Consider the following 22,225-nt stretch of genomic DNA (forward strand, 5'->3'; position numbering starts at 1 on the left):
AGGGTGACAGACAATTGTTTATGTGTCCTTTCATTTCTATAAGTCTACTATTTTTTAAATATGAGATCCAATCCTGGTCAGTTAATGGGACCTTGAAATACAAACAGAGTGAGAGCTCTTGTAGTTCCAACTCCTCTCTGGTCAAACACCCACAGGTCTTTCCAATGAGCAAACGTTGCTCCTCATTTAATATTTTCCAAATGGGACATGTGTATATTTGCTCAGTATAAATATGAATATGAAATATGAGAATCTCATATGAAACATTTTCTGCACTTGACTCAGTTCTAAAGAGGAGGTGAATAAATCCTCTCTGAAGTCACTCAAATGTCCAAAGAAACTCAGAATTTTCACCATTCAATTTTATTGAGGCAGTAAAAAAAAAAAAAAGCCTTGACATGTTGATCAATCCAAGACATGTGTATGGACATCCTTGAAATCCTTTGCCACGCCTTTAACGTTCATCATAAGCAACGCCACCTCAGCATCTGAAGCATCTTTGCTATTAGGAAACAGGACAGCGGATGTTTGGCCGTAGTGTTCATTCATCTCTCTCTGTCACTCATCACATGATGACATCAGCACTTGATGAACTTGTGTGTGACCTCATATATTCCCACCGACTCGCTGACTTTCTCATCGTAGTCTGTCCAGTCCTGAAATGTTTCACATGAAATTTTGTCCAGTTGCACACACACATTATAATAAACTATTGCATTATCTAAACACTGCTGGGTTTATTGAAAGTCATTTTATAACATTTAGGAAATTACGGACTGAAGCAGAAGTATGTATGAATTACAGAACTGTAACAAGATAGCTACTGGAACTCACTCATCACAAATTAATGATATATATCACATCAACAGTGCAGTATGCAGGATAAAATTCAGTTTCAAGTCATTTTATTTAAAAAGTCTACATTTGTACAGAAAACAAATTGAATGTACAAAGCTTTAACTCAGTTACACTGAGGGACAAGATGTGTCCAGTGCACTTACTTTCTCTTGTAGGTTGATTTCAGGAAACGGTGTCCCAGACTCTGCTCCTTTTGCAACGAAACCAGCCTGGGGTGAGTTTGAAAAAAAAAAAAAAGGAAGAAAATGAGAGGAGTTGCGTTACAATTTCATATCGTGTTACCTTAAGTAAACTGTCACTTGACTTTGGAGCAATAGATTTTTTTCCACAGTAAAAAAAAGAGACTCAGCAGGAAACACAGGTGTAAACTGCCAAAATGTCTGTCAGCTGTGAAAAAGGTCAAATTAAAATTTTACACACAATACATTTAATGCTCTACAAACTGTAAAACTTGTAACAAAAAGGTTCTCACTTGTGGTTGGAAATCGATGGGCTCCAGACCTCGACACTCAAACTGCACCATTGTCTTGAACTTTTCGTTGTCCTCGGCCTTCAACCGGCAGACATACAGCGACGTTAGAGACACACAATGTTAACAGATGAAAAAAAAGGATCCGTTTCACTCAACATACTGTCAGCCTACGTCAACGTGTGACACGCAGATGTGTTTAAGGGATTTCTAAAAAGCTCATGAATGTACTAGAACGTATCTAACATCATTAAAGAGAAACAACCAAGGACAATACAGGCTGGAATGTGAGTTTAACAGTATTGCAGGATGTTTGCTTACATTATAAGGTGTGATGGTGTCCCCCAGGATATCTGTGTGGAAACATTATAGATGTCATTGTTTCAGAGTTTTCATCTCGGAAAATAACTATAAGCTGAGTCAAATGACATGTTACGTACCAATTGAATTTTCCCTGCTGCAAAGTTTACATTTCTGCACCATGCTGGCACTGCCTCGACCTCCTTTTAGTGGCACACTCTCCTATGGAAACATTTAAAAAACAGATTAATAGTATGGTTGTGAATATTTTAATAAAAAATGGCAAACTGTATGTGCACAAAGATAATTTTTCATCCTTACCGCTAGAGTTATATACTGCCATTTATCTGGGATCTCTCCACAGTTGCCACACTTGAGCTAAATTAAGGGGAAAAGATATAAAACATTGCTTGAGTCTGACAGAAAGCAACAAATCCACGGCAGGTTTAAAAAAAGTGATATTTCGCTGTGATTCAAGCTTACACTGCTGTAGTTAAACTGCAAAGGCACTGAAGACCTGGAGGAAGCTCTTAAACTTACAAGCAGATGTGGAGACTAGAATACAATCCCCTACACATTTATAAATGTATCAATTTTGACATATTTATGCAAAATTACCATATGAAAGTAAGTACATTTACTCAAATCCATAAATACATACATACTTTTACTTTGAGTATTTTCATTTTATGCAATTTGACCCTTCTACTCCACTACACTTCAGAGGGGAACATTGTACTTTTTACTGCACTACATTTATTTTACAGCTTAATTACTTTTCAGATTGAAATTTTACATTAAAAGACATAATGATGAGCTTATAAATTACCCTACATTGTTAAAGTTTAAACTAGTGGTTCCCAAACATTTTGGCTTGTGGCCCTAACAAAAAAATGAGTGCGTATTTGTGTCTCTTTGTCACATTTCAGATGTCTACAAGTTGTTTGCAGTGCGACCAAAGAAACATTTCACCTCACATGGTTTGTAATAAATTACTGTTTACTGTTTGAGGCCCAAAGAGGTAAAACTCTCCAATATTTCATAAAATTGCAAAGATTAAAGAAAAGGCCTGAAAAATAAATCCAATTTTATGTAGCACAACTACGCTTATTCTTATTTCGTGCCCAATCTATCATCTCAACACCCCTCAGTTAGTTCAAACTAGCTTCACCTAAACCTGCTACGACAATAAATGCTGCTTATACACTGACTCAGTGTTAATAACGTGCATTGCTACATTTATTTAAAATATCAGTTGCAGTCCGATTTTCTGAAAAACGATTACTTTTGGTTTAGTACTTTAAAGTCCCCCTCCACTCAAAAATATAGTTTTTCTTCTTGTTCTTTCAGTTGGATGTTTGAGCTTCACTGTGCAGAATGATGTATGTGCAGCGTTTGACACTAGAAGACTGTTTTCACTTTTATCTGCTGGAAGTGGAAATTTCACATCACAGATCACATGTCAGATCACAGATCGCTTGTCTGGTACAAACCACTTTGAAAATTTTGGATTAAAAACACTTGTCCCTCCAAACAATTTATGAGCAGTCTATTATCAGACAGGCACAGAAAATAGTGTCTGATCCAACTCACGTTCTCCACCCAGAGTTCCAGCTCTTGCCTTCTGATAGAAGATTCAAGGTTCCCAAAAGGCTGAACCGTATAAACATTCAGTCTTACCTATATTCATCAAGCTTCTCAACACTAACATGTAATACAGATGATGGCCATGAGGGTTGTGCCATTGTCAGTAGGTGTGTATGTGTATAGGCAAACTGCTGTAAATGTGTATAGGCAAACTCTGTATGTATATGGAAGCTATGGGCTGTTGAAATGTTTTTTTATCTTCTGTGGAACTGCAGGATGGAGTCCAGACCATATTTCCCTACAGGGACATTAAAATATATCTTATCTTCTCTCATAATTTTCACTGTGCTCATCGAAAATCCAATTTTAAGTGGTGGGCCTAAAAGCATGATTTGTGACAACACAAACAGTTTGGAAGATGATCCTGGTCCAATATGTAACTCCAGTTCACAAACACTGAGAATGAACTTTATAGTGAACAAGGAGACATCATGTGTCCAGCAGTTAAACTTCTAAAATGAAATATATTTACATATTTATAGTTTGTGTTTTTTTTAATGAGGAAGTAGTATATGTCATTTTAAAAACTTTAATGTGGTAATTATACTTTTTTCTGGGGAAAAAAACATATCAGAGACACATTATTGTTCCAAGCAGAGTACCTTTTGTATGTTTTACTAAAATTCTGGAGGGGATCTTTAAGTGGATTTAGTAGGTAATACTTCTATACTTTTACGTAAGTAGAATGTTATCTGCAGGACTTTTACTTGTAATGGAGTATTTTTACATTGTGGTATTGATACTTCTTCCATCTTTGCTTTTTGGTAAATTAGAGGTTTGTGGCAGTAGTGCTGCTGAGTATTATTTAGCTTTTATGTGGGAGGATATTTGTATGTTTGCTGTCACAACGAACATGACACAATAATGAACACTGCTGAACACACAGAAAGGGAATAAACATGCTGTAATATACTGTAAGTGAGGGAGTAAACTAGCATGCTAGCTTGTCAGCTATCTTACCTTTAGAAACCAGCGGAAGTCGTCGCCCTCTGGTTTCACACTGGTCACATTTTCCAGAGTGGCTTTGAACTGGAGCCCAAATTTCTGCCATGGAGATCACAATAAATTAACAAAATGAGCCATAATGGTTTCAGTGTTTACAATTCAACATGCTGAAGCTACATACCACCATCTTGAAGCCTTCCCATTGACAACTTGTCCTGCTGCCTTCAGGTGTTCCTCGTAAATTCTAGCTTCTAAAGTCATGAAGCACGGGTTTGTGCTTTTTTTATGCGCGTGTCCGGATCAAGCTAGGTAATGACGAAATAGTCCGAGTACAAATAGTACAGTTTTTGACGGTTGACTTATCAAAGAAATCTAGTCGTACAGCGTTACTTTAGCATAACGCCAACTGTAATAATATGTTGAGATGTCAGTACTGTATGCTTGGAATAGTCATGATCGTATAGCTCATGTTATATCGCATATATTATGTATTTCCATTAGTAGTTGGAAGCTTAACGGAGCAAGTTAATAAACCTTTTCAGTTATTTTAAGTATTTAGGTCGCAAATTGCCCAAAGTCCGTCAGCATTCATAGGTAGCACACTTCCAGCTGTCAATGACGCCCTCAAGTGGACAAACTGAGTAAAGACTGATGACCTCATTACTGGTCCCATAGTTTCCCATTGGTGACATTATTTTATAGTGAGAAGCCGTCTTCTTTGTCTTAGTTCGCACATCCACGCAGGAAACACTCACACATACATGTACATTTTATTTCATACATCTCATCATGGCATATCATTAACGTGACGTGTAGGCCATAAATAAGCATGCGCCTCAGACAAGGACACTCGGCTGCATCAGTTTATTGATCATTAAGCAATTGACGACGTCAATCATGTTACAAATCATCAAACAACCTCAAACCAATTCAACAGTCATACGGTACAAATCTCATCGTACAAATCATTCATTCAATTGCACTATACACAGCACATGGAATACAAAATTGAATCAAGTTTTATTTTTTATTGTAACCTCATGTCAGAATGGAAACTGGTTTCTAGTGTGGATACTTACTGTACATACGTTAACCTGAGGCAACTTTGCGGAGGCATTGTGGTGGGTCTTTGTAGTTAATGGCCTTAAACCTAGGGTAACAGATATTGCTGTGGCATTGAACACCTTAATCATACTTTTTATTGTCAACCTGAGTACACATGTAATATGTTAACCTTGTTCATCAGCTTTGCCTTCCCTGTGAATGTAAGCAGAGCCATTTAAACTGGGTAAGATTATGAGTAAATTATATATACAAATTTCAATACCCTCATCATGGAAAATTTCTTATATAAATTAGCTTTGATTGGGACAATCAACACAAGCCAAGAGGCCATTAATTAAAAGGGGACAAGCATCCCAAAAATGTAACAATACCCACGACACCAGACTGACTTAATACAGCAGTTGGTTGAACCTTCCAGCCTTTGGCTTCATCGGTCTGCATTATTCTGCACGTGACAATCAGTACTGAAAAATCATGTAGTGTGTCTCCGCTGCTGCAGACATTTACACAGAATCAATGTGGTGTAGTAAACAGTGTAACACAATGAGGGAACTTAAAACACTGGAAAAAAAAGGGGGGGGAAGGAAACACTCCCAAGATTGTCAGTACAAATACAGAGTGCAACCCTGGTTTGCTCAACTTGTCTTCTAATCCACATCCTTCCCGTTTGGAACCCACCCAAACATTTATTAGACGCCCCGGCCATTAGGGGTTCAAGTTTTATCAGACATTAAAAATAAAAAATAAAAAAAGGTTTCCCCTCTTTTATTCATCATCAGCGTGAACTTCCATGAAGCAGCAGGGGATACATAAAAAACAAAATGCAATCTGGGAGGAAAATGCATGGGGTCAATTTTTAACCCATGGTCTCATCACAAGAATAACAAGAGCTTCTTTCTTTAAACCTTCCTGACAAAAATCTAGTTCAACAATTACCATGAAGATAACTAAATAACATGAGTAGTCATAATAAAAGGCATTTCAATTCTTTTTGCATCTTCTTCTGTCATTTTTTTTTTCTCCCTCTTAAATACAGTGATGCCAACAGGCATTATTTACAGCGCTTCCCCCCCCACACCCCTCTCCGCTCTGTGAAGAGAGGTGCGATGAGGTCAATGAGGTCGGCTGCTGGACTCGGATGTCCGCCGCTGCCGTGGAGTGCTGTGGCCGTTCATGCAGCCGTTGTGGCGCTTGCTTAGTCCGCCGTTCAGAATGTCTTGGATGTGCTGTACTATCAAGTTGATGGCGACTGCGGAAATCAAGAGAGGAAGAGAAGAGGGAAAGACTCAACGGAGCAGCTTCACAAGACACCCCCCCTCCGAGAGAAACGTTTCCCAGCCTGATAAACACAAATGCATTGTCTGCTGTTCTGGATGATAAAAATCTGGTCTTACCAAGGTTATCTGCTCCTCGTGGAATAATCACATCTGCGTACTTCTTTGTCTGGTTGAAATTAAGATAAGATCAAGGCTCAGGTTACGGGAAAGACAACATTTTTCTCATGAACAGATCAAAATGGAGTCAGACCGATGTTGGATTTATGGCCAATAGTTGAGAGTATACGAGGCAATCTGGTTTTTTTCGAGGATCGTGACCAAGATGTGAACATTTTACAGTTTATGTGTAACGGTAACATTGTTTAATTATCTGTGTCACATCTCTTTGGCCTTTCTGTACTGCAATTTTGCTACATACCAGCTGACATTCACATACCAGTACATCTGTGATAAGCTACAATGTGTTTGTTGTCAATGCCAACTATCCCAGTGTATCGGTCAGGTTTTACTGCACAGCTACAGCTGCTGTGTTAAGTTAGCTGCTGTGTAGGAGAGTCACATACTGGTAAACAGAACTCCTCAAAGGCCGGTTTCACAAAAGTGATGTACTGTGCCAGCACTTGCTCCAGCTCTCTTCCACGCTCACTGATGTCTCTTAGAACTGAAACAGAGAAAACACAAAAAAACAGAAACATAAATAATTATTTAACAAAACATATTAAAAAAAAAAAAAAAAAAAAAGGAAAATATGTGTCTATCCAGGTCATTCCAAATGAACAACCACACTGCAAATAAATTAGTAATGTATGAATATTACTTTTCTACTTCAAAGTTTTCACAGCCAGCATTCAGTGGTGACTTAGGAGAAATTATACTGGTGCTGAATTTGATGAATTGTGGCTTTGTAATCGATGACTTGTTAAAAATGTTAAATTAGTACGCTGAAGTTTCAACTGCAAACACCAACACACACCTCGACGTGAGAGCCGTGTGTCTGGGTCTGTGTCGACAAACAGCTTCATCTGGAATAGATCTCTGATCTCCTGCGAGTAGAACATCAGGATGCCCTCAAACAGGACCACATCAGCCGGATACACCGTAACAAACTCGTCTTTCCTGAAACACACATTCAGACGAGGTTGTATGCTGATTTTAATTGCAGTTACACAATCAGGGATATTCGGACCGTGAACCTGTTTAACATGACTATGTATGTAATTATAGATAAAGTATCTATTTTGCAGAGCATATAATGATGGGTGCGGGTCAAACAGCATCAGTGAGAGGCGACAGAGTGGCGCTCACCTGGAATGACTGACAAAGTCATAAACTGGGATCTGGACTGTCTTCCCCTGCAGGATCTGTCTGAGTGTTTGCATTATCAGTTCATTGTCAAAGGCATCTGAGGAAAAGAAAAGAAAAGGAAAAACGCTCAGTTGTGATCTTCATGGGATGTCGTATCGCTTGATTAACAGCAGTTACACCAGCTTGGTGTGGGCACGTGGGGACCCGCGCTCCACGTTTGGTAACCCTGTGAATCCCTTTCGTGTAACAGGTGTTGGGTTCAGTCTCTGAGCCACAGAGCAGCTGCCTCTGACTAAGGCCTGCTGACTCTGGGGATTTAAAATCAGCTGAGAAAGGAAGCAGGAGCAAGAGGGGGTAAAGAGACTCCAAAAATGGAGTCTATGCTTGTGAAACCCGTTAGGAAAATGATCTACGTGGCAGAAAAGGGTGCAGCTGAACAAAAGCCAAGTTTTAAATGTTATCTTTATACTTCGAGTTGTTTGAGTTACTGTCACCTGATAAGCATTTTATAATCTGTATAGTGCATAGTAACTGCATCAGTTTACATAACATTTTGTGGAGAATTTTAAAACCCACGCCCCATCAGTGAAACTCTACTTGCAAATCAGTTATCTGGTTTTAAAAAAAAAAAAGGGCACTTGCAAACTACTTTCCTTGAGGTCACTGTAATGCTTTTGTAAGAAAGCTGAAAGACAATAACTATCTAGTGTTTTCATACCTGGATGATCAAAGTTGAACTGGCCCTTAAGAGCCTTGGCCTTCTGGTCTGGAGTCAGCACCTTGTAGAAGCTGTCCTGGCTGAGGATCGCCACCTGCCTCTGGTGGTGGTCGATCTTGTTCTGCCCCAGCAGCTCCATGATCTTCTCACACACCGACGACTGCGGACACAATGACGAATCGAAAAACTGATGACCACGAGAGAGCGTGACAAGGCATGAACAGCCTATACACACACAGCAATAAAAGAAAAATGCTAAAGTGTACTGACATGGTGCAAAATCTGCAGCAACACCAGTCCTTTTCACTACCACTAACCCAGATATTAGCGAGTGAAAGCACTGCAGTTATATCTTGTTTCAATTCAGTCTACAAAGAACAGAAATAACCCTTTCATACTGATAAAAACAGTCAGATTTTACCCGGAAATAAGGGTGAGCAGGTGATTTCCCACACTGTATGAGGTCACTCACCCCCCCCCCATTCATATATAAACTGCCCTGTGCCCCATCATTTTTGTCCTCACTGACCCCCCCTCCCCAACTAAATGAATCTCATGACGGATGCTGACAGGGCATTCTCCGGTTGCCCGAGGCCATGTCGCCTTTGTGCTCATGAAATTGAGCTACAATGAACTTGGACAACCCCCTTATGCAGGAGCTGGGAGGATGTATCAATACACTCAAATGCAACACTTTAAACCAAGAGGGCCTGGCTTTTACGGTGACCTTGAATGCAATCTCTAGTTTAATCCATTAAATATTTTCAATGCTTAAAATATAAGCTTTCTTAAGTCTTTTGACAAAACACTAATCCATAAATAGTCAGATAATCAGATTTGTTTTGGTTCATCATAACACAAAACAAATATTTGCTGTTTCCGTTTCAAAAGCACCAAGAGCCGTCACTTTTTCTGTATATCAGTGTAAAATAATTGCTTTGGGTTTTTGACAATTTTAATTATTATTTGGTGCTCTGGCTACTTGATAGGCATAAGTAATTTGTGTATTAGTTTGACAATATAACTTACTCATAACAACTGGTGGGTTAATGGATGATGCAATTTCAGCTGGATCTCTTCATATTTCTTTTATTTATTACTGACAGATGAAACTTTTATGTATTTACCAATAAAAGAAAATCCATCGTTAGTCAATTTGCATCAGCAGTGAGGCCTGATTAAAACACAAAACAATCTACTGCCTTGCTAAGCCAAGCTGGGAGCTGCTTTCAGAAAAGGAGGCTAAAATTACATCATCAAATTCATGAAAAGCGGGTGATCTCACACGCCGGAAAGCGGTCACTAACTTCTCAATAAATAAAATGGTCCAGCCTGGTGTCAAAATAGCACAGACAACTCCTTGTGAGGGGCTTTCAGGAACCAAAACACTGGCTCAGAGCCAAAGTAGTGAGGATCGTGTCTAGATGGTTACCCTTGATTTGCGAAACTATCGCGAGATTTATATATGTTATTTCTTCGTTGTGCGTATTGTTCGAAATAATTATGTTTTATGATGTGACAACGCTGTGGTTAAGTTTTTGGCACAAAAAACAAGTGGTTGGGGTTAGCAAAAGATCATGATTTGGGTTAACATTATCACTCTCGCGAGCTCTTTCGCAAATCTAGGGTTACCACCTAGGCACGACCCTGGATGTGGGACAAAGTTGGGAGGAGGGGCAAACATACGTGGGGGGGGGATCTTTGACCTCATTTAATTTAGTGATGATGAACCTATGCTACAAGTGAAACCGGGGGGGGGGGGGGGGGGGCGGAAAATAAACGCTTTAATATTTAGAGCCTATTGCCTTAAGCTGAGGAATGTCTCCGGTATACACAAGGTGGTGTTTTTGGCACCACTCGCAAGTCGCAAAATAACACCCGAATCACAACAAAGACATCTAGTGACGTCTTCGGAAATGTCCACGTCTCTGAATCACTTCCCTGGCCCCAGAGGAAGCAAACTGCCAGCGTGCTGCCGTCAGCTTAGCACTGCCCACGTAAGTTACGGTAAAAAGGCCAATCTAGGACGTTGCATATGTAACTAGTGAGTTGATAAAATAAGGTCGCTTTTCTGTTACATCGTGCCTCTAAAATAAAAATCTCGGCGAGTACCCTACCTTGGTCAAAACCTGAAATGTTTTAACGTTATATGTTAAGTTATCTCTATATTGAACAAAGGGACGTGATGACAAAAGAAAAAAAAATCTTCTGATCCGTTATTTTCCCGCTGGCGCTACTTTGTCATTCATTACACCAACATGTTATTTATTCCAGGCCAAGCAAACTAAACAAAAACGTCTGACGTTACAAGGGTGCGTATTTATCGTGCTAAATATAACACTTCCCTCTAGATATATCTATTATTCTAGACAGGAAGGAAATGTGGCAGGCACTGTTTACAAACACAGTTTAGCCAGCTCAGAAGCTAGCTAATACTAGCTATTGTCTTGAGCAGCCGGCTCTGCTAGCGTGTGATGGAATTTAGCCGAGGGGGGGCTAACTAAGCTAAAGGCAGTTGGTCCTGTTAATGACCACACTAAACTGAAAATACAATTAAAAATACTCGGAGTACAGTACAACAGATGCCGGACAAACGTGGAGTTAATTGGTGCTATAAGAGCGCCGAGTGGTTAAACAGAATGATACAGCTGTCAATCAAGCCCAAAACGTTGCGTCGCTGAAGCCACGCGGTCAACCAGCACCTGGCTGGACAATCGGCCGTGATTTTCTCAAAAACTCGTCACATGACAATTCGCGAAAACCGTTAAATTAACAAGCTAGAGTGCCAACCTTGCCGCTGGCGGTGCCTCCGGAGACACCGATGAGAAAAGGCTGCCGAATAATGTCGGTGTTCTCGCCCCGGTCCCTTAGATGTGTCTCGGTGTCCCCGGCCATACTTGCAATGTGCGGACTGAATGGCTGTGCTGGCGTATCATTTGGGGTATTTTTTTTCGCACCCGCATTCTGCGAAGGCCCGCCCCTACTCAGCCTCTGATTGGCTCTGACTCTGATATTCTTACCCTAAACCAACCATCACACTCCTCATGCCTAAACTTAACCAACCTAACCAACGAAGGCAACGAGTACTAGCCAATAAGAAGCAGAGGAGGGCGGGTCTTAGCAGAATGCGGGTGGGGGAAAAAATTAGGCTGAGCATTGGGACAGAGCTCCTCCCACAACACGACAGTTAATTTTATTTACACATTAATTTAAACTACATGCATTTTCATTTAGGTTAATTTAGATACACGTAGAACTTACATTTAAAGACAACTTTAGTTTGAAAATGTTGTATTGAGTAGTCTCTTTTATGATTGACAATGTAAATATCCAATCGTCTGTTACGCTTTGATTGCCCCGCCTGCCGGTTGAGTCTCAGCATAATGTAGGTTAACGTTCACTAAACATCGTGTTTACAGTTGTTTAGGTTCATTATCTTCAACATCACATTGAGTGTCAAGACATCTGAAGGTAAAGTGTATTCCCAAGACATACACAATAGTGTAACACCGCAAAATGAATGACAATAATCAGCTAGCGTGTAACAGTAGTGTAAGTTACACTTGCTGTAGTTAGTGAGTGAGTGAGTGAAACTACTTTGACGTCTATAATGAGTTTTGCTCTTGTGAAGTGACAGTGGTGCATGGCGTTAATCTGCAAAATACGTGCTTTTACAGTTATTGACTAAATTTGGAGCAGTAGAGCCAAGTTGAGTATGCTCCAGAGGCTCGCTGTGCTCCTGCGGCGGCCCGCTGCTGCTCCCCTCGCAGCGGCGGCGGTACGATGCGTCTCCTCGGGCTCAATGCACATCACGGCCCCGCTGAACTTCTGGGCTGGAGAGAGAAGGACGAGCAAAGAAAAAGGCAACAAGGAAAATGTATACGAACCTGCAACAGGTAATCCACACAAACTGTCTGTCGTTTGACATTATTGACACAGTTCCCTTATTGGACTTTGGTCATTGCTTTGTGTCTGTCTGGTGATCGGTGGCCTAGGAATACTATATCTTTCTGAATATTTACTAGTTGTTTTCTGCATACAGTGTTTCAATATTTGACATTTAGTTATGGAAGTGAAGTGTGCACACAGTTTTTGCACAGTCCCCTTCACATTCGGACCCGTATACGAGGAATGCTCCTGAAATTCAGCGGTAAATTCAGTGAGCTCCCACGTGAATCATCAGTTTTTCAGTTGAAATGAATGAGAAACTGCACAGACTCATGAATGAAAGCCTTAAAGGGGATGTATCATTCACATTTCCAGGTTTATATTTTTATTCTGGGGTTCTACTGGAATATCTTTGCATGATACAGTTAAAAGAAAATTCTATTTATCTTTCTAGTTGTCTCTTGCAGATGCATTTATCATGAATTCAGAAAACCCAAGTTGCTCCACCCTTATAGTTTTAGATCACAGTTTAATAGGTCACCAACAGGTCAGTGAAAACGTTAAAATAAAAAAAATCAGAAGATCTATAAATTAGAGTTAATACCTTTCTACTCACATTAAAAGCATTTTGTTTATGCTATAAAATAGATGTTGACCTTTGGCACACTGTAGACAGCATCTGTGTTAGCTTAGCAGTTTGCCATCAATAAATACTTCAAGGTATTTATAGCTGGAGACAAACTCAACCTTTTTTCATTGATTTACATCCATTCCTGTACCATTTTACTCTTCTTTTATTCAGTTCAATTCAGTTTCTATTTATATTGCGCCAAATCACAACAGGAGTTATCTCATGGCACTTTTCACATAGAGCAGGTGGAGACCGTACATCCCACAGCTATATTCTGTGTATTCTGGCAAACAGTGCAGGTGATTCCAGGCTTTTCTTTGATTTCTGTACATGGGTTTTTGTAACTACGAAACAAAAAACTCTACCCACCTTCAGTCTTTTCAATGCTAATTTACACACTTAAAAATAGTTTTGTTGTTGTGTAGCTGACATGTAACATGGATTTAACAAAGACATCTCCTCTGCAAACCAAATTAAGTTGAATCTACTTCACTACGTTTCAGAGGAATATATTGTACTTTTGTACATTACATACACTTCCAGCTATTATTTATTACTTTTTAAGTTAAGATTTAACATATTTTTCCATTTGTTTTGTGAGTGTTTGAAACAAGATGATACATCTCAAGGGGCTCATCCTGATATAAAAAAATTCTATGTGAAATCAGTGGCTCTGAACCTTTTTGTCTCAGAGCGTTCCTTCTGGAGACTCTCTTCTCTCTCTGCCTACCTGTCAGCCAGCTGCTTTTGAAGTTGTTCCTTTAGAGTCTCATAGGTCAGCTTTCTCTGTTTTAGAGCTGACTCTGTCTCATTCAGCAGGGCCAAGGAGTCAATGTAAGCGATAGTGCGTGCTCTTCTTTTTCCATTGGCCCTGCTGATCTCTTTGTCTTTGACCCTGAGGAGCTCTTCAAGCCGGCTGACTTTTTTTCTGCCAGCTCTCTTTTATGCTCTTCAACCTGCTGGACTCTCCCTCAACAGAGGCTCTCTTCCTCTCTGTTTCCTCGCTCTGAGCGTGGAGGCACTGTTCAAGAGATATGATCTGCTCATCTCTCTTTTTGATTGATCCTGCTGCCTTCTCAAGTACTTCACGCAGCTTCCTCCACCAGAGAGCATTGGCAGAGTCATATTTGTCTTCCTGAGCAGAGAGCTGGCAGTGAAGAGACCATATCTCTTCTTCTCTGTGTCTGATCTTCTCTCTTTCCTTCTGGAGGTCGCTCTTTAACTTTCTGTTTTCTTCTTCGGTGACAGAGAGCTTCCTCTGGATGGTCCGCTTTTCATCCAGAAGCTGCCCTCTTTCACTTCTCCGAGACTCCCTCTCTTTCAGGACCATGATCTTAGCAGCAGTTTTTATATCACTGATGGCTGTTTTTCCTTACAGGAAAATATTACTGAGAGGAAATACATTTTGTACTAGAACCATTCGATAAATCCTTTATTTATTGTTTATGTATTCATATTAATCTGAGGTATTTATCCAGGCAGACATTTACAGGTATCCATATTATCATCTGACTGACTGTGTGAGATGAGTTTAATTAAGGCAACATTGTAAATTTGTATGAATTGTAATCTCATCTGTGCTGATGAAAAGTGTATTTTTCTAAGCTTTAGACACAATATGAAGCCATTAAAACATGCATAGTCTTGTGTAGCAGTGCAGTGGTGTGTCCTGGTTTGAACATCTTACCCTGCTGACCCTGCTTTCTCCTCTTGCCATGGTGTCTGATGAGCTTGAAAATGATGATCTAACACGTGAGATGGGCGTAAGATTTTGTCGAGTATCTGACAGATGGTTTTCTCTGTAACAAATGTTTGTCTGTTCAACTAGTGAAGAGGGTGTGATGTCTGTTTTTGACTTCTGAGAAACTCACTCAAGACACTTTGCATTCTAGAATAGATTTGTCATCAACACTGACATCATAACAGGAAGACAAACATTCTTCTGTAAACTGACATCATGCAGCTAAAAGAGCAGAATCAGTTTGAATGATCACACAGATGTTTGACAGAATAAAAGAAATGATTGGAGCTCAGAGAAACCACACAGACAGTGTTGATCTTTAGTTTTACTCACAGAAAGTGAACCAGCTTTTGTCCTGCAGTTCCTGGACACCGCTTCATGTACACACATCACACCATACTGAACTTTCCTTCATTGTTTTCACTAATAATATTATAATCTTAACCATCACATCCAGATTCATAAAAGTGAAAATGTTTCTTATAACAACAATGATTTTCATTCTGTTTTAATATGAATTATTCTGAGGTCACACACACCTTGCACTCAGGTTTCATGTATCCAGAGAGAGTGTGTGTTTGTAATAGTACTGCTGTGCTCATTCAAAACGTGCTTGTTCAAAACGGGCTGATTGCTTATTATTTCTCGAGAACCACATATACATGTATCAATTGACAAATGTATCAATTAAAATGATAAGGATTTGATAAATTAAATGGTTTTAATCCAGACAGAAACTTCACCTATGAAACTAAATTGAGGTTGAACCATAGAAGCAGTTTACGGCCTTCCTTTGGTTGATAATGCTGCCAATCAAACGTGACTGTGCTCCTATTGGTTAGTTTTACTGCCTCAGCCTCTGTTTTTTTCTCCTGTGTATGCTCATTCTTTTCTCTTGGGCAGTTTAACTGAGTGGGGCATGTGCCTTTGTCCCGCTCAGCTAGTCAGCACCCAGAAGCCCCACTCCACTGTGATGTGACGGTGTATATATCAAACAACCCCTGCTGCACAGAGCGGCTCGCCAATCTTGTTTATTCCAAGTTTATTAATATTGAACATGCTGAGTGACCAAATTGCACCAAATTTGAGACTGCATTCCCTTGTGTCCCTAGCAATGAACCCGCCAAGTGTGAAGTAGATCAGATGAATGGTTCTCGAGATGTGTGAAGGACATACAGACAGACAGACAGATTCCTTGCTTTATATAGAGACATGGTCACCCCTGTGCACCTCCCTGCACAGAACCAAGACCCCATCGCAGCTATTACCAAAAACATTTTAGAGTTTCAGACACATCACATCTTTGTAGCTTGGCTCCTAGACATCTCCATCTCAGCTAGCACATACAATACCCTGACATACGCCAGAAGTGTTCTCCAATAATCTGCCTGAAGAAATAAGACTGATTGGGCAGGTGCCATCCTCCTCAAACATACTCGTATTTGTATTTAGTTACATTTTCCTTATTGTGTTGCTTTTTATGTATATGTTTCTTTTTTGTACTTAGTTTATCTTTATTCTTATATTATTGTTGTTTTTCTAAGTGCACTATAAACAAAATGTATTATAATTTTTTCATTACCAGTATAGAGATATGAAAGGACCATTAAGTCAGAAGGATGCTTCTTTAATCTCAAGGCAGTCACTGCCCCATTCAGTGGATGATTTTATCTTATCATTAATACCATCATTAGAAATGAAACCTCCACACTGAATGTAGTGTGTTACAGCATGCAGCCTACAGGCCTACGCTCAATTTCCTTCTATATTGAGGGATGACTCATATTGAATCTTTACTAACTAAATGAATAAGCAAAGTGAGATGGCCCTGCCAAATAGAAATCGTGTAACCTGTTCTGTTTTCATATTTCACCTGTGTACTTTGCTGTTTTTACCATCATATGCTTCATTTTACAGGCCGTGTCTTGTGCCATTTGGAGTCATGCGGTGCTGCCGAGGTCGACCAGGCTGTGAAGGCTGCCATGTCAGCCTTTGGTCATTGGAGTAAGATGTCTGGGATGGAGAGAGCAAGGGTCATGATAGAAGCTGCTCATATCATTGCGGTATTTTTTTTTTTGTTTTTGTTTATTTATGTTGATATTTTACTCCTGAGATTGGCTGAATTGGCACAAATGATCTCTAGGTGGGAATCATCATACACAGTATACTACACATACATATCAGGGACTTTTTCCCTGATGCTGAGTTGCATCCTGTTTTCACACAATTGTTTTAAACATCCAGTGTTGCAATCTTACACCACAAACACCAACATCATTCTGATTTTCATGCACAGAAAAGGAGAGAGGAGATTGCTGAAATGGAGGTGGTCAATAATGGAAAGTGCATCACAGAGGCCCGTCTGGATGTGGACTCTGCCAGACTGTGTATAGAGTACTATGCAGGGATGGCCAGCACATTGGCAGGTTGGTACACTACAACATGTGAGTCAACAAGTTTTCACAAAGGAGGCAGAAAGAAAAAAGGATTGATAAGGGGATAGCTGCCATGTCACTTGAACGATGTGATTTATTCTTTTCACTGTTAAAAGTAAATCTTAAAAATGTTACCTTTGCTTTTGGTTTTATCTGTCAAGGCCAGCATGTTCAGTTGCCTGGAGGATCCTTTGCCTACACACGCAGGGAGCCTTTGGGAGTTTGCGTCGGTATCGGTGCCTGGAATTATCCTTTCCAGATAGCTGCCTGGAAATCAGCTCCAGCCCTGGCCTGTGGTATGAGATTCTTCTAAAACATTTAACCAAACTGCTCAGTAATTTAATCTTAGTAACAGACTGGATTTATGAAATGCTTGGCTACCCGTAAAAGATTTTCAAAGCTATCAGCTGTCAAGACATCATTATTACTTTTTATTTAAAAGTTAACTTTACACCTGAATTGTGTCTGTTGTTTAGCCGGGTATGTCAAACACCCCTTAAAAGATTTCAGTGGAATTTAGTGGAATGTTAGTCCATGAGCCAAGGAAAACTTATTGTTTTTCAGTTTGAATGTCACCACCTGCCTCCATTTATGAAGTACTTTCTATATTGGTTCACACATCCTGTACAGTAAAGTGTAGAAACCAAAAAAATCCCCGGTTCAAGACAAATCCACTTGTAGACACCAATTTCAATTTCAAAACTAGTTGTCTTCCAAAACTCCCACTTTAAATTTCATCCAGTTCCTCCCCAAATTTTGCTTATGACATATTGGATGAGCTTGTTTTTTTTCATTCGCTATACTGTTTTTCCTGTAATTGGTTGGGAAATTCTTCATTGTGGCCCATTAGGCATAAACTGCCGTAACACCTAAACATATTGTTGGCTGGACTGGTCACAGACCAGCCCTATAACCACAGTTGTCGATGAGTGAGTGACTAACTGAGTGATGAAGTAACACCATTGGGCGGGCGGCAAAGTGTTGGAATTTCCCCATTGGCTGTTCTTCCAAAATGAATCAACATTAGGTGAAGTGGAGGACAGCAGTGCAACACAGAGTGACTGTGTTTCCTGCTCTGAGCTCTGACACTCTCAGCTGTGGTGTTAAATGCAGTGAGGTCGGCTAAACTCCTGTTGAAACAGACATGTACCAGCGTCTCTACCGTCTCCTCCTCTACTGCCCAGTGTGATCTACTCTCCAGCTGGGAGCGCTGTCAGCAGCCGGCAGGAGTGACGCTCCGCAGTGCATTTGGATTTTATAATTGAACTGATACCAGGACACTAGTTTTTTATTTCTCTGAAGTTTTCACATCACAAATGATGACCAACAGCATTAAAACACAAGTCTTGCAGGTAAAACGTGACTCATGTAACTGTTATATCTGTTCAGTGTGGGGGAGCTGCTGTGTAGGTGCGCTTGATTTGACTGTAACTGTGGTAACAAGGCGGAGATAAGCCTCCTGAATTTGTACCCAAAATGATGTCAAAACTTTCATTTCCAGTTTCTACCACAGCCTCCATGATCATCGAGCAGGAAAGAGGCAGAAAAAAGGTGCATAGAGGCATGAGGGAGAGCACACAGTTAAAGCACCGCAAACAACAATCACTGACAAAACACTCAATGCAGAGTGAAAAACAAAGACATCTGCAGAGTGAAACAGATGAAAGAGCAGGGGGAGTTAACAGATAATTAGAGTAGTTATAATTAAAATTAAAATAAGTTCTCTCTCAAATCAAACACCCCAAGATATGAGTGGACAGCTTAACCACGTCATGTGTAAACAACAAATATTACCGGGACCAAAACTTGCAAATGAACATTTAATATCAAGTAATTCACATTATAGACACTATCACTGACTATCCCTGTAACAAACTGGCCACAGTTTCACATACCGACAATACACGGTTCAGCCATATACTAGGTTTTGACGTAGTCTTGTTGAACTGCAACCAAATTTAGATTTTGCAATCCTGCAAAATGTAATGACATTTCACCTATAGATGGCACTACAGGAACATGATACATTTAAGTGGCCATATGCCAATGTCCATGAGTCAGAATCTTGACATTTTGCACAATTCATCCTTGTAAAGAGCCCTAATATTCCCCGGCAGGATTTAGGTATTTCCGTCAGTCACTCTCAAAGGGTACAAATCTTCCTTACTTGCATATTACTTATTTTTCTCTTGTGTCACCTGTAACAGGCAACTCCATGGTGTTCAAACCCTCACCGGTGACGCCTGTGACAGCAGTCATGTTGGCAGAGATCTATGCTGAGGCCGGAGCTCCAGAAGGGCTGTTCAACGTGGTGCAGGGCGGCCAGGAGACTGGCAGCTTACTCTGCCACCACTCTGATGTCGCTAAGGTGTCTTTCACTGGCAGTGTCCCCACAGGCAAGAAGGTCAGTGTTAATGTATACATTACAACTTTAAATTCTACACACCCTGTCCACTTTTAAGGTTTTTATTAGTATAAGACATAAAAAAAACCTGATTGGGGATTGTAACAGTAAAGACTTAGGATTTGTATCATTTAAAGATGTTCATGATGGCACCACATGAGGTCTGTTAAAGTCTGTCTTTTCATTCGTAACCTGCGATGTGACCAGAATAACCAATGGATATTCTTCCATATAACTTTGACCCACAGATTATGGAGATGGCATCCAAAGGGGTGAAGCCTGTGACTTTGGAGCTTGGGGGAAAATCTCCTCTGCTCATCTTTCAGGACAGTGATCTGGAGAACGCTGTGAGGGGAGCTCTCATGGCCAATTTCCTTTCTCAAGGCCAGGTAGCATGTCCTGCTTTGCATGTTTTGTATTTTCATATGCTGTTACATTGTAGCGTCTTCATGCACCAAGTCACTTTTCACTTTGTGACTCAAAGGACGTTCATTGACTCAATATGCAACAACTTGTGAAAATGAAAAATAAATGAAGCCAGCTTGTTTTCGATCCTCACATGGAACCGTATTAAATTGGTGATTTTAATCTGTGCTTGTTAAATGTATCACAGGTCTGTAGCAACGGTACAAGGGTCTTTGTTCAGAGGGATATTCTGCCTGAATTTGTGGACGAGGTGGTGAAGAGGACCCAGGCGATTGAGATTGGAGACCCACTGTTAGAGAGCACCAGAATGGGAGCGCTGGTCAACCGGCCACATCTAGACAAAGTCCTAGCCTTTGTGGATCAGGCAAAGAAGGAGGTATGAATGATCAGAGTAATTAATTTTGCTAGAATGACAATAAACTTGTGTGCAGCAACTATAAAATTTAGACTTTTCTGTTTCTAGGGAGCTACAGTGTTGTGTGGAGGTGAAGCTTTTGTTCCGTCAGACCCCAAACTCAGAGGTGGATACTACATGACTCCATGTGTTTTAGGTAAGTCTTCAATACATTTTCCTTGAAGAAAATATACAACTTCTTAACTTTTTGTTAAGATGTTGTGCATTATTTTTACATCTTGTCCAATTCCAGATGCAACACCACAAAGTGTCACACTGTTGTATCCACATTCTCATCCTTTCCGTTTACCCTCTCGTAGCTAACTGCACAGACGAGATGACCTGCGTGAAGGAGGAGATCTTTGGTCCCGTCATGTCTGTGTTGTCCTTTGAAACAGAAGAGGAGGTGCTGCAGAGAGCCAATGACACCACCATGGGACTAGCTGCAGGGATTTTCACCAGGTAGGTTTGTTCTGAGAAGACTATGGCAACCTTACCATGAGAAACACGAGGAGACTTTCTGGAATAATCTAGATTAGGAACCACAGCAACGACCTGAAGTTGACGCAAAGTTTAATATATGAAAAATTCAAATTAATCGGTTAGTAAAGCAACAGGCACGAGGCCAGCAGCACCACACAGCGCCATCATTCTGACTATTGCAGTATTATTCTCAGTATGTCTGTAATTTATTGCTCTAGATGAATGATTTTCTTTTGATGTCAATCTTTGTCTCTGTAGGGATGTGAGGCGAGCTCATCGTGTGGTTGAACACCTCAAAGCTGGTTCCTGTTTCATCAACAACTACAACATCACCCCTGTGGAGGTGCCGTTTGGAGGCTTCAAAATGTCAGGTACAGTCTGATCATTTGCAGGAAACTCTGGGGCCAAATGTAACTGATAGTGCTTCTATTAAAATCATTTTAATCTGTTTAAAGCACTAAAGGGTTTTTTACATCATCAGGACAGACTGTAGGGCAGTATCTCCTCGTAATTCTGTAATCTATTCCACTGATGAAATTGTCCTGGCAACAAACTTTATCAATTTTGTTTCCAAACAAGGTTAGAATAAGTAAGTTATTTGAATGACCAAATAAAATTGCAAGTGTGTATCACAAACCACTGATCTGAGCGGACTACCTTGTTTAAAATAGCCAGTAGAAGCAAGTGGAAGAATAAGCAAACTTCTAATCTTAACATTTAGGCATAGGGCGTGAGAACGGCCAGGTGACCATTGAGTACTACTCCCAGCTGAAGACGGTGTTTGTGGAGATGGGAGATGTGGACAGCCTGTTCTAGGAAACAAAGATCTAGAGGAAGATGGAGCTGTTACACTAACCAGAGACTGAAACAGATGATCTGGACCAGGACAACTATTGCATCACTCAGGGAATGTCCATCAAACGTTTGTGATCAGAGTGATCAGAAGTTCTGGTGAGTCTTGATCAAAGGAGTTGAAGGAGTCCGTCTGTAAAATGAGCCATGATGTATTTCTGTACTTGGTGAATTTGAGGTAAATGGATATTTTGGAAACTAAGCAGAACAGTGAACATGTAACATTTGAACCTGGAGACGTTTGAATTAATAACATTGTCACCTGAGCCAAATGGTTCAAATTAAAGAAAGTTTTTTGGTATTTTTGAACCTTGATTGATTTCAGCTGCTGCAGCGTAGATATGAGTCGCATATTGTACATGATTTGCACTGTATGCCTTATTGCTT

The 22,225-nt window shown here is 40.2% G+C and overlaps 3 protein-coding genes across 3 annotated transcripts; 1 reads left to right on the forward strand and 2 right to left on the reverse strand.

The window, feature by feature from the left end:
- Window positions 1–341: 341 nt before the first annotated feature.
- Window positions 342–4,762, reverse strand: czib (CXXC motif containing zinc binding protein). The gene is made up of 8 exons (XM_044368051.1): window positions 4,401–4,762; window positions 4,235–4,318; window positions 1,949–2,005; window positions 1,768–1,849; window positions 1,649–1,680; window positions 1,331–1,408; window positions 1,002–1,067; window positions 342–656 (listed from the first exon to the last, which is right to left on the reverse strand). The coding sequence occupies exons 1-8, from the start codon at window positions 4,404–4,406 to the stop codon at window positions 579–581; spliced, it is 483 nt and encodes a 160-aa protein (XP_044223986.1). The 5' UTR covers window positions 4,407–4,762; the 3' UTR covers window positions 342–578.
- A 1,271-nt stretch (window positions 4,763–6,033) lies between these two features.
- Window positions 6,034–11,512, reverse strand: uck2b (uridine-cytidine kinase 2b). The gene is made up of 7 exons (XM_044368052.1): window positions 11,375–11,512; window positions 8,585–8,744; window positions 7,867–7,963; window positions 7,535–7,677; window positions 7,125–7,222; window positions 6,679–6,727; window positions 6,034–6,533 (listed from the first exon to the last, which is right to left on the reverse strand). Exons 1-7 carry the CDS (start codon window positions 11,477–11,479, stop codon window positions 6,397–6,399), a joined length of 789 nt encoding a protein of 262 aa, XP_044223987.1. The 5' UTR covers window positions 11,480–11,512; the 3' UTR covers window positions 6,034–6,396.
- Window positions 11,513–11,739: 227 nt separating this feature from the next.
- Window positions 11,740–22,190, forward strand: aldh9a1b (aldehyde dehydrogenase 9 family, member A1b). The gene is made up of 12 exons (XM_044368044.1): window positions 11,740–12,055; window positions 12,262–12,480; window positions 16,762–16,907; window positions 17,141–17,270; window positions 17,441–17,575; window positions 19,487–19,683; window positions 19,932–20,072; window positions 20,297–20,485; window positions 20,573–20,660; window positions 20,824–20,965; window positions 21,245–21,357; window positions 21,708–22,190. Exons 2-12 carry the CDS (start codon window positions 12,300–12,302, stop codon window positions 21,800–21,802), a joined length of 1,557 nt encoding a protein of 518 aa, XP_044223979.1. The 5' UTR covers window positions 11,740–12,055; window positions 12,262–12,299; the 3' UTR covers window positions 21,803–22,190.
- The last annotated feature ends 35 nt before the right edge of the window (window positions 22,191–22,225 follow it).

This window comes from Thunnus albacares, chromosome 12 (genome assembly GCF_914725855.1).
Source record: "Thunnus albacares chromosome 12, fThuAlb1.1, whole genome shotgun sequence".
Classification (NCBI taxonomy): domain Eukaryota; kingdom Metazoa; phylum Chordata; class Actinopteri; order Scombriformes; family Scombridae; genus Thunnus; species Thunnus albacares.